This window comes from Vipera ursinii (genome assembly GCF_947247035.1).
Source record: "Vipera ursinii genome assembly, chromosome: 3".
In the NCBI taxonomy this organism is placed as follows: domain Eukaryota; kingdom Metazoa; phylum Chordata; class Lepidosauria; order Squamata; family Viperidae; genus Vipera; species Vipera ursinii.
In genome coordinates, this window is record NC_139516.1 from 31,163,650 (window position 1) to 31,180,880 (window position 17,231).

Consider the following 17,231-nt stretch of genomic DNA (forward strand, 5'->3'; position numbering starts at 1 on the left):
ATAAACTACCTGTTTACTAATTAACACCATTTAAAGGGTGAAAATGAAACATACTCATAAATTAAAAACCAGGAAATAAAGTAAATTATAAAGCAAAGAGAGGAATGTGTGTTGCTTTTCATTCATGTTATCTCTAGTAAAATAATATTTTTAAGCTTTTTAAAACAAAACTGTTACAAATAAAAAGATGAAAACATTAAAAAGGAAGTATCCGGAATTACCTAAACCACTGGTTAATTTCATGGAGAAAAAAATCAGGAGTCCGGTAGCATCATTTCCAACAAACGTTTTTTTATTAAAAGTCATAACACACTTCCATATAGTTTTCTGTATTGTTGCAATTTGGTCCGGCTCTTCAACGACCGATTTCACGCCTTCTTTTAAAGATGCAGGCATAGAAAGAAGCCGTTTCCGCTTGAATAGCCGGGAAAGGAAAAGTTATAATTATAGGGCGGTACATTTTGCTTTCTCTATAACTTGAGACTTAAATCTCTCGAGCTTATAAAACTAGGGCGGAACCAAAGTTCGGGGGTTGGTTTTGCGCTTGGACATTATTTCCTGAAGCTCTGCTTCTATGCCTTTTGTATTTCAGTCGTTTTCCCAGACTGACTGGCTGCTAGATCGCAAGTGTCAAGTCTTAGGCAATGGGTGATCGGACGATTCTCAAGACTTTGCTCTATACCGTCAACTCTCTCTTGCAGCAGCGGAGATATCAGACCACGCTGGCGGTGCTCAAGGGCTTCCGCAACGGAGCAGTGTAAGTTTAAGCTGGGAGCCCCGCTTTTTCCGCATTCCTGTTCGGAAATTATAGCCGAAGGGTCCTCTCGGCGTCACGGACGAGCGTGGGAGGAAGCAGATTTGTACTTGACCCCTCTCGGCTGAGCTGTCTCCAACTCTGTTTTCTGTCTTGGGGCGGAAGGCTTCTTTACAGTTCCCGCTTTGAGGGATGCTGCGATAGATTTCCTCGTAGTGTCCGCTTGGTGAAAAAATAAAGCAACTGGACCCTTTTTACCGATATGTTTTCTTTATAGGTGTTAAGTGACGTTTGGTGCGGGCAAATATAAGTTTTTAGTCTAATGGCGGCTTCTCCCAATCTTCTGTAAATAAGGTTTCAAAGTATAGAGATAAGCTAAATTGAATGACCAATCAGATTGTCAACCCGGGGTAATTTAAATTGCTTAAAGTGGCCCTGGCTATTTTAGATCTCAGTACATTTGCTTCTTATGCTTTATCGACATTTCATTTCGGTCGTCTTCAAGGAAGTATTACTGACAAAGTGATAATATGTCTGCTATTAGATTGAGTTTTCATTTCTTTTTACAGGACAGTATTGGTTCAGTATATACTATATTATACTAAAACATTGTTGTAGAACCAAATATAAGTGCACAGAACAACAGTGAGCTTAGGTGATGCCTTCTAAGGTCTAAGGTACACCTGGATTTCATTTTTAATCATTCAGACTTAATGCTGATAAATCCTTTTTTGTTTTCTCCTTGTATAGATGTCTCCAAACTCCATTCGTTCAAATATCATTCTAATAAAGCAATTGTTATTCAGTCTATACATTTAGTAGTTACCTATCTCAGCTCCTGTAACACTGTGCAAGATATCTCTGGTGTTAAGAGTAAAGTTTCTTTTCTAGTGGGTGGAACTTTGAAACGATCTCTGTGGTTCTCTTATGAACAAGATTATCTTCCTGTTCTTGGCTGTTTTTATATTTTCAAAGCATTATATATTATTTCCCCAGTGATAATAATGAATAGTCAAAGAAGGGAAAAGTGAGGAAGAGGTTTCAGAACACCAAGAATATTGCTTTAGTGATAACACTAAATCTGAGTATTCAGATTTATATACATGTTAGGCAAACATATACTTTAAATAACAATAAATATTTTATTGTTATGTATATGTAGGGGTGTGGGTCTATACATATGTTGTATATAGTATGTTTTAGGTGTGTGTCATGTACGTGTTTCACTTTGAGAGAGGGCAACTAAATTTCATAAATTTCAGTAAAAAAAATGACAGTAAAGATTATCTTATCTTATACATGGCAAGGGAGTTGTGAAAGATACTGATTTATTATCCAAGACCTGTATCCCCATATTACATAAAGCAATAATTGGATTTAAACACATATTAAACCTCCTTTTGCTTACAATTTTATGCATTTTCTGTATTTTTGGCAGTTATGGAGCCAAAGTCCGTGCCCCTCATGCTTTGGTAATGACATTTCTCTTCAAAAGTGGAAGGTACATTTCTCAAGAGCATCTGTCACATACAGAATAAAGCCATAGACGTTGAAGTTATTTGTGTGGATGCTGTTTAAATTACAGGTAGTCCTTCACTTACGTCCATTAGTTTAGTGACATTACTGGAAATAGTGACTTACAACTGGTACTCACTCTTATAACCGTCACAGCCACTTACAACCAGCCTCACACTCCCATGATCAAAATTTGGGTGCTTGGCAACTGACATGTATTTATGATTGTTGCAGTGTCCCGGGGTTATCATTTGCAGTCTTCATTTGCTGAAGCCGGCTTCCAACAAGCAAAGTCAATGGGGGAAGTGGCTTCACTTAACAACCGTATGAGTCACTTAACAAGTGGAGTGGTTTGCTTAACAACGGTGGCAAAAAGGTCATAAAACTGGGCATGACTCAAGAAGCACCCTGTTTAGCAATGGGAATTCTGATCTCAATTGTGACTATAAGTCAAGAGCTACCTGTAGTTTTTCAGAACACATTGTGTTTTCTTCTCTGCATTCTTACTATTTCTGTTTAGATGTTTTTCAATGAATTAAATATATTAGGACAGAAAAAAAGTGATTGTCTTGTATTAGATTAATAATACTCTTTGTACTTTTTTTTTACTTAAATAAGACTATTAGTAATATATTTAATATTGTTATGTGGATATTTGTCCATAGAAACAATATTTTCTAGGAAATCAAGGTGGGTTTATGATGGCAATCTAATAGAACAATTTTGCATATATCATGTTTCCCCAAATGTAAGACTGGGTCTTGTATTAATTTTTGCTTCAAAAGATGCATTAAGGCTTATTTTCCGCTTAGGGCTTATATTCGGGGAAATACAGTACTAAATGCATCTGTATGGCTGATGATCTTAACTGGGGGTTATTTTGGGGGTGGGGCTAATATTACCAGCATCCTGAAAAATCATGCTAGGGCTTATTTTCCAGTTGGGTCTTATTTTGGGGGAAACATGGTATATTCACAAGCAAGTTTCATTATGTCCAATGCAGTTTATGCTGCTATCCCTTAATGTAGAAGTAACATTGCAATCTTATCCATTGTTAATATGACTCTGTAGTTGAAGACTCATTAATTTATAGAAGTTCTCCTGAATAAATGTAATAGAATTGAGCTAGTAGATATCAGTAGAATTTCCTTCTATGAATTTTTTAATAATTTTAACAATCTTACAGTCATGTCAGATTTAACTTCACTGCCACTCTTTGCATGTTAATTCAGTCTTAATTCCACACAAATTGTTTTTAAAAGTGCCACAAACTATAAAAAATTGACTACATCTCTACATTGACTAGAAAACACATTGATGCTCTTTTTATTAGAAACAGATTCACTTATGTGGCTTTAGTTTTCTAATATTTTCTGAAAGTGAAATGAAGATCATTGTTACTTTTTAATGTACATGAGCAGCAATGAGCAATAAATATTATAGCTGATTTATAATATTTTAATGGAAATAACATTATGTGTAATAATTGTTCGTTGTTTCTTCCCTTCAGCCTAAAGGAAAAATTGAAAGCAATTCTTCAAGCTACCTATTTTCATTCCAGAAACCTGGCCTATTTTGTATTCACTTATAAGGGTTTAATGGCCATGCAGTCACAAATGCAAGGAACGAAGGTTCCTTTTCAGTCTTTCCTCGCAGCCTTCATTGGGGGCTGGTTAGTGTTTGGGGAAAATAATAATATTAACAGCCAGGTAAGCAACTGTGTTGTTTTGTGTTACATTTATGGTTCTATTGATCCAATGAATGAAAGGGAAATTAGGGAATTTTAGTAAATTGTTCCATCACATTCTTCCATTATTTTCTACCCGCAAATGGGGTAGTAAAATTATCTGAATACAATTCTTCTGCATTTTTCTTTCACCATAGCAAATTATAGGAAAGGGATTACGGTAGTAATCATAATTTGCTAAGTTTGTATGCTGCCCAATTCTCAATTACTCTGGATGGATCACAATAATCACATTACAAGAACATCAATAAAAGATAGAAGGCAGCAAGTAGAAAGAAGTGAGGGATCTCATTTCCCTGTGCCAAAAGCTTGGGTGAAGAGCCAAGGCTCCACAGCTCATATAAACAATAATAGACTGGGGTCCCTTTGAGTCTTGGGGACAACCTTATTCCAGACGCCAGGCCCTGCTATAAAGAATATCTGCTATCTATTTGCTAACCACACTCAATGAAGAATTTAACAAAAGGAAGTACTGTTATTTAAATGGTAAACCCATTTAGATAAGCATGTTTCTTCTAGGAGGAAAACCTTTTATTTGGTAAGTTACAATCACTTCACAGTGATAGATAATTGTAGCAGAAGAATGCCTATCTGTGTTGATTCTTCACACTAAATTTTTTTTAAAAACTCCCGGTATAATTTAGATGCTTTTTAGGAAATGTATTTTTTATATAAATGCATTTCTTTTGAAACCAGTATTCATGCAACTGGGAAAGGATTGATTTACAGCTGATTTTTCTAACATTAGATTTAGGAATAGATGTAAATTGCTGGGCCTTATTAAAATTCAAGCAGTCTGGTTAAAATTAGAGACTGATTTTGATATGAAAAAATTTGATGATCTCCTAAATTGAAAGTTGTTTAAGTAATCTGATTTTCTTGTTGGACTAATTACCTAATTTTAATTCAGGTTTTTTTTCTGAACAGATAAATATGTATCTATTATCTCGAATCCTGTTTGGCTTGTCTCGATTGGCAGTAGAGAAAGGTTATATCCCCCAGCCCAAACAAGATCCCTTCCCACTTTTTGCTGCTCTGGTTTGGGGGATTGTTCTTTGGCTCTTTGAGTATCACCGGCACACTCTACAACCATCACTGCAATCATCCATGACCTACCTATATGATGACAGTAATGTTTGGCATGATATTTCTGACTTCCTTATATATAATAAAAGATCTACTACCAAATAATCCTGACAAGTCTTTGGATAATAACGCATACCAGTGGCAATTAAAAAGATGTATACTGAACATTTATTTATACTAACATTGGATATGACTGTCTATTTGAAGTCTGTCCACGTTTGGTATAGATTGCTGATTTCTGCTGATTAGAGTTTGAAACAGCATTTTACAAGCAAAATATTTTATTCCTTTTTTCTTCAAGATACCCAGTTTTCCCTTCTATGCTATCAGCTGAGGAAAATATCTCTTCATTGTTTTAAAATCAAGAAATATGAATTAAATGTTAAAGTTGAAGGAACAGATGATATGAGTAACTTTCTTGCAACTAGATACACATCATCTACAATATCTTCAGCAACAAAAGAACTAATTTTCTGCATAATGGATATATTTGATATTGATCTTTGTCTGTAGTTATGGTACATGGTAGTGTTATTGCTTCTGTTTTGTTTATCCATGCCTCTTTTCTAGATTATAAGAGCAGATAACATATCAAACAAATTTTAAAGATGCTTTCTAATATGGACTTTAAATTCAGTTGCATAAATATGACACAAAAATGGATTTGCTTAAGTGCACCATCTTACAAAATGCTTAAGATTTAGTAACATTAACGAATAAGAGGAAAATGAGGTCTTATTTCTTCAGTTTCTAAAACAAAACAAGTATGGTGAACATAGGAAGGGTGTCAAATAAGTTATTCTTGTGAAATACTGTGTTATGATGCGTGTAGGGGGCAAGACTGAAAACTAAAAAACCTTTCCTTGATTGAAGCTCTTTTTGATGCAGTCATGCATAGCTAGAACTATTGTTGCAGTTGACAAACTTTGATCATACAGTCAACAGGTAGAATTTTGTTTAACAATCCACCCAAAGTGCCAAATGGAGCATTAGATTTTATCTCATTGTTTTATTAATGAATGCAGATAACTGTATCGAGTCGTATTTATTTATTTATTATTGAACAAATTTATATAGTCACCTGACTTGCACATAGTGACTCTAGGCATTTTATAACTTTAAAAATCCACATTTTGTTTTTTTAAAAAACCACCCTAGTGCATCAACAACAGAATCAGACAAACCATTTGACTGGTGGTCCCCAAGCCTGCTGACAAAACCATGACTTCCAAGACCTTGTAGAAAAGCAACAGGGTAGAGGCCAATCTTATCTCTGGAGGATGTTCCAAATATTTATAGCCCAATCATGTGAACTGACTAAAGCTAGTCTTCCTTGATCTTTTCCGGTCTTGTACACATACACAGAAAAGCAATGTGGATATTTTATTTTAAAAGAACAAAAAATGAGACTTAAAGATGAAATAGAAGATCTTGCAAAATTCATTTGCATAGCAAGCATAGATCTCCAAAATGTTAATTTATTTTCATAATTTCATCTCTGTATCATGAATATTACACTCAGTGACTCCATGCACTGCACACAACACACACACACACACACACACACACACACTACTGCTACTAAAAAGCTAGGTTTATGAATATGTCTGACTGCTATCCCAATCTCTTTTTAGAGTAATCATTTTCAATACAATGACGGTAGTGAAGAATCTGTTTTTAAACCCAATTAAACAAATCGAAGCAGCTTTTTTTTAACTGAAGAAAACAAATGTACTTTTTTATGTGCTGGAGTATTATTTGAAACAGGATGCTTAATAGGACCTTGGCTAAAAAAAACAAAATAAGACTGATTATAAGGCATTAAAAATTATTGGTTATGCTATTGCCTGAGTTTTGATATATTGTTGAAAACTTGCTCATGGTAATACACACTCTCTCGCACACACACACACACACACACAAACATATTGTAGCCAAGGAAGTTTTGTATTTAATTTATAGGACTATAATATTGCTGTGGCTTATTAATTCGTTTATCACATTTTACTTTGCTTGTTTGATATATTTGTTACCTTGCACCATTAAATGTCTGTTCTCATCAAATAATCTGTGGAAATTTATTGCCTTCTTTCTGAATTCCTCCCATACAAATGTTTGAAAGCCACCATACCAAAATCACTATCACATCATGTTTTATGTTCAAAGGAATAAATACCAATCTGCTTCAGAGTATTATTGATATTTCAGGCAATGTCTGCCCTAAGCTTTTATTGGTTCTCTTCTCATATTGCTTTCATGCAATGACACCTTCTGCTGCCTTCCCTCTAAACAATGGGGAGTATTTCTTCTAAAAGTTGAAGGATCAGCATATTTTTAACTAGTACTTCAAACAGATTTGAGATTTGTCTGCATTTCTCTTGGGCTGCATCATCAAATAGTAATATTGAGCTTTCTTTTTTTTTAAGCATATTGTTTAAGACCCTGTCTGAACTGACAAAACACAGGACTGTAAAGCAAATCATATGTGATCACTCCACTACTGTTCCTATAGCTTACAGATGAGGTCGAATCCCTTCTGCCACTAATGTGACTGAACAATGCTGGTGTGTGCTAGGGAAGTGAACTAGAAGTAATGGGTCGGTCCAAAGACTCTTGGATACATAAGTTCCATTCCTCACTCTTTCAAATTGTATTGTTTAGCAAGCTAAGCATTCTGTTTGGTTTTCATGCTAATAAGAAAGAAACACAAAAAGAATAAGGCGACCGACCGTTTGAAAATCCAGCTCCCAGGCAGCCTGTCCCATCAAAATTAACCAAGTACCAACTATCTTGGCCCTGAAGTTCAAAACAGATGCATATCTGAATTGTGTTAAAAGCAGCTCAGCAGAGGTTTTACAATGAGAACGTTTTAACAGGAGATCTTGATTCTTGATCTGAGAAAATATTCATCCTTACTTAATATGCTCTTAATAGGCCAGAAAAATGTTTCCCTAAAATAATAAAATATAAAAAGTATCAATGCTATATTGATACTATATAAATTGAATACATTCTTTATACTATATAAACTGAATGAAAGAGATCTAGAAATGCTGTAGAAAAAAATGCTTTTAAAAAAATTAAGAAAATGAGGAAGATTGGAATAAGTCATTATCCTAATTTTAATAGGAAAGTACAATGCCCAACATAATTCAAAGGTAGTCCACAATAAGGCTTTCTCTTATCCATGTTTAAACTTAATTATTTATAAAAACAACATAAGTTCCCTAACATGTTTGTGGATCTTAATTGATATTGTAGGTGCAGAACTAATGGAACAAATCATTTAATGTATAAGTACTGTTTTGTTAATAATAGATCTTTCCTGTGGATGTCATGAATGTTACTCCTTATAGATTTTTTTTAACCCTTCATATTGGCAACAGCAAATGGCCACTTTATGTGCATTCCTGAATTTAAAGCCATGTTGGAAAATATTCATGTGTTTTTAATGATAATAGATTTTTGCCCCATTCACTGGAAATGTCTCTTCTATTTTTTGTTCCCTGGTTTCATATGGGTAGGCTATCATGTACAAAGTTATTTTAAAAATGTAATTTCCAATATATATGCTTTTTTTGGCTGTTGTAACCTAATCATATTTTTGTATCTTAGAAACATTAAATAGCTATACAGTACAGGTAGTCAACTTACGACCACAACTGAGCATAGAAGTTATGTTGTTAAGTGAGTTTTTCCCCACTTTACAACTTTTCTTGCCATATTTGTTAAGTGAACCACTGCAGTTGCTAAATTAGTAACATAGTTGTTAAGTAAATCTGGTTTCCCCATTGATTTTGCTTGTCAGAAGATTGCAAAAGGTGATCACATGAGCATGGGACATTGCAATCATCATACTTCACAGAACAGATTATGTTTTTGTGTGTAGGTTATCTAGGGTGTTACCTATTCTCTTCCTTGCAATAAAACAAGACTGATGACATTTGTGCAGCAAGTACATTTTAAAAAATCTTGGCTGTAAAAAGATACTGCTTTATTGAAATGTATATTTAAAACAACATTTTATATTATAGTCATACATCAAGCTGTGTAAAATCTGGTTTGTTTGATTTTGGTTTAGTGCAGGGGTGTCAAACTGCCGGCCTGTGGGCCAGACATGTCATCTGGAAGCCACCCCCACCCCATTGCCGGCAATGGCAAAACCGTCCCGATTTGTTGTACAATGTCACGTGACATCGCAAGTTTGACATGTCTGGTTTAGTGCAATGTGTCAACATGGCCACTGTGGTTTATAAACATGGTGCATGGTCTAATGCTTGGCAACTTTAAGATGTGTAGATTTCAAATTATGGCTGGCTTAGGAATTCTGGGAGTTGAAGTCCCCATACAAAGAGTCCTTGACTCAAGACCATAATTGGGAAGAGAATTTCTATTATTAAGCATGTTGATTGTAAGCCATCTAGAGCTGCCTCTAGGCAAGATGGGCAACATAGAAGTTTAATAAATAAATCAATAAGCAAGCAAGGAAGCTGTTAAATAGTGACACCCAATTTTATAACCTTTTTTGCCAGTGAATCATTGCAGTTGTTAAGTGAATCACATTGTTGACTTTGTCAGAAGCCAACTGGGAAGGTCACAAATGGTGATTATTGGACCCCAAGACAATGCAACTGTTATAAATATATGCCAGTTGCCAAGTGCTTTAATTTTGATCATGTGACTGTGGGGATGCTACAATGGTTATAAGTGTGAGGACTGATCATGTCACTTCTTTCAATGTTGCTTTAACTTCAAATGGTTGCTGATTGAATTATTGTAAGTCAAGGACTACTTATATCTTAAAGTTGCCAAGATTAAGAAATACTGATCTAATGCAATATGTAAACCAGCTAGTGACTTGGTCAGTTTACCTAAGAAGAAAGACTTAATGTAACTTTAACCAATGTAATAGAACAATAAGTTAAACAGGTACCTTTGTTTGATATCAGAGTGGCGTGCATTAATTATAAATTATTTGCTTTAAGTTCTTTTCTGTGAAATTCATGTTTATTTTTTTATATTTTAACTGTCCTTTTATAGCAGGGCTCTTCAAACTTGGCCCTTTTATAATTTGTGGACTTCAGCTCCCAGTATGTCTGGCTGAGGAATTCTGGGAGTTGAAGTCCACAAGTAATAAAAGGACCAACTTTGAAGACCCCTGTTTTATAGGATGAATAGTCTGCAGTTTTCAGATTAACGTAAGAAACTTGAAAACAATAATTCTGTCCACATTAAATATAGGAGTTTGCAAATGTGGAAAACTAAAAAAAGTTGAGCAAAAAAGGATATTTCAAAAGATTGGATTCATTTTTTTAAATGAAGTTTTTTGGGTGGCGTATAAAAATTCCACGGTACCTAAAACTTTTAAAATTAAACACACTTGAACAAGATACTTATTGTGTAATTTTATAATGTGAATATCAGTTATAATTTAACATCTGCTGCCATCATTAAAATGATATAAAGAGCAGTTGAATGTCCACATTAGAAGCAGCTGTCCTGCCTACAAGTATGCTTGCAATACAACCACACACACTAACTGTATTATCTACCTCTATTCAACTGAATCTGTCAATTATATTTGCTTTAATGTATAATTTTGTACACTTTATCTCCTATCACAATAACATAACATCTAGAATGAAAATATGAGATATAAAAATACAAAGAAAACATGGTAATTTTCTAAAGGCAGTCTTAGTCCTGTCACAATTAGTGCACAAAGACTTGTTTTAAAGCTCCTACCTCCCTCAGTTGTGGTAGGGACCTTGACATTCATTCCCTAAAGTAATGCTGGGGGGGGGGGGGAACGAGATAATTTTGTCAGAAAAGATGCTCCTGTAATTACACAGGAATTGACTGTGTTTTCCAAATAGTTTTCAAACGCAGCTGTAAGTACAGAGTATTGTAGACATTTAGTTTAGAGATGCAAGGGCATGGACAATTGTTCCGTGTGCTTGCCATTCTGAAATGTTCCTAAATAGATATGCCAGTCCAAGCTGGGTAAAACCCTCATCCATGCCCTCAGAATCCAAAAAGTGGAGATCTGCCCTTCATAGCTATTGAAGCTTCCAGGTGTATCCTGATAATAAGGCAAATAGTCTATAGAAGCTGCCAAACCACTAACTCACCCCTTTATCTGGATCAGCTTGTGTCTCTGTTGCAGTTCTCTAATGATAGCCACACAGCCACCTCCATTGCTTCCAAGTATAGCAACACTGGAGTCTCACTTTCAACAGCCATTCTTCATTTGCTGTCTTTATCACTCGCTGGCTCCTTGCCATTTCCATTTGTTGCGAGGCCAGCTTTTCCAATTATGATGTTCTTTTCTGCCTTCTCAGTCCTGCTTTTTCATTAAGCTTTCCAATACTCCTGGATTGATCTTTCTATGCACTTTACTCTCCCCCACATTATTAAATATTTTCCTTTCTAATCTACCTAACACTTTCTTATTCCAAAGAAAATCCTCAAAGCCCCTTACCCTCATTGTAATGGCACATTCCTTAGTTGCCATCTTAAAAAAAATCACAGAATTGCATTAAACTTATTTTTAATCACATACACGTTCCTAACAGGAGGGAAAAGATAAATCATATGAAATAATAGCTTATATTATAGCACAAAAGAAGACAATTACAAATGGCAGTATAAGCACAAAGGCAATGCAAATATCTTATTGTTCACTATTCTTCAGCTATGTTCTCTTCAGATAAGCCCTTTAAAGGCTTTATGAATAAAACTATTTTTAAAAATTTAAATCTTGCAAATTTTTAAGGAAAATCATGAATGCCTCCTCTCTCACGTTTCAACACTATGTAGAAAATGTGAAGAAAAATATGGACCATATACTTTACATAATACAGCTGTGTGGAGTACATGCATTGATCTCCACAGAATTTCTTAAAACGTAAAAGCCAAATTGAGTAATTACACAAGAGTTGTCTGAAACATGTTTCTTTTATTGTTTGTTCATTTGAGAAAGATATCCTGTGGTGGTACCAATGTGAATAATTACGTGTGTCTATTTAAAATAATTCCTCTGTCTTGGCAAGAAATATTTTGTTGTTAATGTGGAAGAAAAGGGGTAATTTGTGTGATACTAAGTACAACAGCTACCACAAGAAAACTTACAACAGTTCTGCCACTGCTTGCTTAAGACTAACTCCCCAAGGCTATTTGTCAATTAAAGTTGCCCTCCTTTATAAAATACTCTTGTATTATGCACATAACGTACACATTCTTTTTGTATTATTTAAATATACAAAGCTTCAAAATAAAGATTACTTAATTAAAATTCTGTACATCTGAGATGAAAGGCATTGACTCTTGTTTTAGTTATTTCAAGAGCAATGAATTGACAAAGAGCTTGGGGAAAAACAGGATTGAGGAACTACAATAAATGAAAAACAACTTCAGCCTTTTAAATTGTTGCTTTTGGCCCTGTGTTATCGAAGTCATTTTATTACTTTATTAATATGTTGTTTGTGGATTCTAAATCTCGCTTGTGTATGCAATCTACTCCACAATCATAAAATTCTTAGTTTTCTATAAATGAAGGAAACTCAAATAATGATTTCAAAACACAGACCAGTCTTCTCTATATTATGATGCAGAATCCAATAAAACACAAAGCATAACAACTAATGCCAATTTTTAAATGCATTCCATCTATACAATTAGGTCAAATTTTGAACGGGAGAGTGAATGTGATGTAAAAATAAGTTTCAATATCTATATTACACTACTATATAGCAAAAATTGGCCATCTAATACAGTAACATAAGATGGTGAACAAACATAGAGGTTATTAAGGAAGGAAAGGAAAGAAATTGGATTGTGTACCATCAAACAAAAAAGAAGTATAAGTAAAATTTTCCATTCAACTGCTTAGAAGAGCATAAAATAGATTGGAAGTTGATACACTTCTATGTCCTGCACTAATTTCCATCCCATCCACTAATTATAAATATTATGGGATTGACAGCTAGTCTTGATAATCACCAAACTACATATTCTCCTTCCTGCCATTTTCCTTTTACAGATTTCTGGAAAGTGATATACAATTGCAAGAAAAAGTATGTGAACCCTTTGGGATTACGTGGAGTTTTGCATGAATTGGCCATAAAATGCACTCTAAACGTCATGTAAGTCACAACAATAGAAAAACACAGTCTGCTTAAAATAATACTACACAAACATTAGCTGTTGTCATGTTTTAATTGAACATAAGATGGAAACATTCACAGTGCAGGGTGGAAAAAGTATGTGAACCTTTGGACTTAATAACTGGTTGACCTTCCTTTGGCAGCAATAACCTCAACCAAACGTCTCCTGTAGTTGCAGATCAGACCTGCACAACGATCTGGAGTAATTTTGGACCACTCCTCTGCACAAAACTGTTTCAGTGTAGCAATATTCTTGGGATGTCTGGTGTGAATCGCTGTCTTAAGGTCATGCCACAGCATTTCAATCGGGTTGAGGTCAGGACTCTGACTGGGTCACTCCAGAAGGCGTATTCTGTTCTGTTGAAGCCGTTGTTTTGTTGGATTACTTGTATGCTTTGGGTCATTGTCCTGTTGCATCACCCATCCTCTGCGGAGCTTCAGTTGGCAGACAGATGGTCGTACGTTTTCCTGCAAAATGTCCTGATAAACTCTGGAATTCATTTTTCCATCAATGACAACAATCCGTCCAGGCCCTGAGGCAGCAAAGCAGCCCCAAACCATGATGCTCCCTCCGCCATGTTTTACAGTGGGGATGAGGTTTTGATGTTGGTGTGCTGTGCCTTTTTTTCTCCACACATAGTGTTGTGTGTTTTTCCCAAACAACTCAATTTTGGTTTCATCTGTCCACAGTATATTTTGCCAGTAGTGCTGTGGAACATCCAGATGCTCTTTTGCAAACTTCAAACGTGCTGCAATATTTTTTTTGGACAGCAATGGCTTCCTCCGTGGTGTCCTCCCATGTACTCCATTCTTGTTTAATGTTTTCCTTATTGTAGATGTGTCAACAAAAATGTTAGCATGTGCCAGAGATTTCTGTAGGTCTTTAGCTGACCCTCTAGGATTCTTCTTTACCTCATTAAGCATTATGCGCTGTGCTCTTGCAGTCATTTTTACAGGACGACCACGCCTAGGGAGAGTAGCAACAGTGCTAAACTTTCTCCATTTGTAGACAGTCTGTCTTACCATGGACACGTGAACATCAAGGCTTTTGGAGATACTTTTGTAACCCTTTCCAGCTTCATGCAAGTCAACAATTCTTAATCGTAGGTCTTCTGAGAGCTCTTTTCTGCGAGGCATGGTTCAAATCAGGCAGTGCTTCTTGAGACCAGTAAACCCAAAACAGGTGTGTGTTTTTAAAGGGCAGGACAGCTGTCAGCAACACATCCAATATCATCACACTGATTGGAGTCAAGGTTGGCTCACTCCTGGCTCCAATTAGCTCTTGGAGAAGTCATTAGGCTAGGGCAGGGGTGTCAAACTCAATTTCATTGAGGGCCGCATCAGCATTGCGGTTGCCCTCAGGGGGCCGGGTGGGTATGGCCAGGGTGGGCATGGCCTACTGGGTGGGCGTGGCTAGAGTGCGTATGGCCTACTTGGTGGGCGTGGCCAACTCTACATCGTTCGCATGAAGGTTGCCTATGGAGGCCTGGGTAGGAGTGGGACAGATCTGAGGGTCTCTGGCAGAAGGAGGGTCTCTGGGCCAGGGCCAAGGCAGTGGGGGCCGTTCCCTAACTGTTTCCAGGATGGCTTCGCGGGCCACATGAAACCACTTCGCGGGCCTGATCTGGCCCCCGGGCCTTGTGTTTGACATGTCTGGGCTAGGGGTTCACATACTTTTCCCACCCTGCACTGTGAATGTTTACGTGTTATGTTCAATTAAAACATGACAACAGCTAATGTTTGTGTAGTATTATTTTAAGCAGACTGTGTTTTTCTATTGTTGTGACTTACATGACTTTTAGAGCGCATTTTATGGCCAATTCATGCAAAACTCCACGTAATCCCAAAGGGTTCACATACTTTTTCTTGCAACTGTATTCATTGGGAGAACACTCTATGCCTTTCTTTTGATTCAATATCATTTATGAAGCTTTGGAATGACTTAGTGGAATTTAAAAGAGTCTGTTATGCTTTGGACGAATGTTTCCAAGACTTCCAAGTACAGCTCTGGGTTATCTTTTACCATCACCTTTGAATCTGGCAGAATGATGCTGAAGAAAAGATTCAACCCCTGCCATCCTGGAGGGAATAGTACTGGCCTCGTCTGCTTATTCTGGACATAGTTAAGCAGACTCATTAACCCTGAATAAATGTACACTGTGAATTTGTAATTAAAACTTTTTAATTCCACTTGGTGTTTCTGAGCAACTTGCTAATGGGGGCTCCCTTCCTCCCCCCCACAAAAAATGACATCTTTTGTGACAGTAGGAGGAACAGCTGGTGCAGCAGCTGTGGCTAAAAACTGCATAATAAGAGACTTGCATAGATGGGGAAAGGAAGAACTATCACAAAACTCTGCTGTAATTTCTCACAGATGGGAAGGAAAAAAAAACCTCAAGGTATAGACTGCATCCATCTGGTCAAACTGTGCTTCATTTTGCAAAACTGTACCAGCAATGGTTAGCCTCCGAGACAGCATTTGTATACATTGCCGATGTGACCGTCTGCTAAAATGAAACTGAATGCTGATCTCCAAACATCCTTTGCTATAAACATAAAACCAGCCAAGCTTTATTCTTATTTAGACAAAGAATTCAGTAGTTACATGATCTCTTGGTCCAGAATTATGAAGACTCTGGCCTTTTAAAATGTAACTAGTATGAAGGCAACTGCCTCCTAATAGCATGATTTTTATTGAACTATATTTTGTGTGTGAATGGTTTAATCAAGGTGGGGGAGGAGACAGTATTTTGTGCTCCATTGTCTGTCTGTCTGTCTGTCTGTCTGTCTGTCTGTCTATCTATCTATCTATCTATCTATCTATCTATCTATCTATCTATCTATCTATCTATCTATCTAATTTCTGTATTGCCCATTTCATCTCTGTGACAAATTTGCGGTTTACAAATAAAACCATACAATCATAAAAAAAAGTTAGAGTCAAAAGACAGAGTCAAAAAACCTAGTTAAAGCAGAATTAAAACAAAATTACACAGTGAAAAGGTTTAAAAAGACAAAGGGAGGCTATGGTATCATGCTATAAGGATGCAGGCCAGCATGAAGAAAGCCATTTATTTATTTTGGTGCCTTCAAATCAGCCTTGACTCCTGATGACTGCCTGGACAAGTCCTTGCAGTTTTCCTGATAAAATTTTGGAAGTGGTTTGCCAGTGCCTGCTTCCTAGAGTTAAGACAGAATGACTATACAAGATTATCCAGCTGGCTTCATGCCTAAAGTGGGACTAGAACAACTCAGGCTTATGGTTTCTGATCTGATGCTTTAACCAATATGATAACCAAATTAGCTCTCATATTAAAGGGAAAATGGGTGATTGGAAAAAAGTAAATGCTGAAATAGTAATTAATCTCTCAATATGAAAACTGAGAGCAGGTTTCATACTACACTGAACCTAATGTGACCTTCATATCTGCACTGTAGTCTTTCCTATCTCAACCATGACTCTATGCAACATTACAAACCAGAGAGGGAATAATTTATAGTGAGCTCTTTCTTCCAACTACTTGAAGTGAATCTAGAGATTCAAGATGTGAACCACTCTGTTTGTAGTTGTCCCTACTGTTCCCATCGTTATGTTTACCACCCACATATTATACAGAGCTGAAATGGGAACACAAATATTGAGGGGGAGGCTCAACTATTTCCCATTCTAACCATGGTAGCTCTTCCCTACATTGGAGTATTAAAAAGGTAAAGGTTCCCCCGCACATGCGTGCTAGTCGTTTCCAACTCTGGGGGCCGGTGCTCATCTCTGTTTCAAAGCCAAAGAGCCAGCGCTTGTCCGAGGACGTCTCCGTGGTCATGTGGTCGGCATGACTAGACGCCAAAGGCGCACTGAATGCTGTTACCTTCCCACCATATTGGTCCCTGTTTTTCTACTTGCATTTTTAGGTGCTTTAGAACTGTTAGGTTGGCAGAAGCTGGGACGAGTAACAGGCGCTCACTC

General features: G+C 36.4%; 1 protein-coding gene across 1 annotated transcript; it reads left to right on the forward strand.

The window, feature by feature from the left end:
- The first annotated feature begins 333 nt into the window (after positions 1-333).
- Positions 334-6,240, forward strand: PXMP4 (peroxisomal membrane protein 4). Its single transcript, XM_083358991.1, has 4 exons — positions 334-757; positions 2,193-2,255; positions 3,780-3,978; positions 4,944-6,240. Exons 1-4 carry the CDS (start codon positions 645-647, stop codon positions 5,205-5,207), a joined length of 639 nt encoding a protein of 212 aa, XP_083215117.1. The 5' UTR covers positions 334-644; the 3' UTR covers positions 5,208-6,240.
- The last annotated feature ends 10,991 nt before the right edge of the window (positions 6,241-17,231 follow it).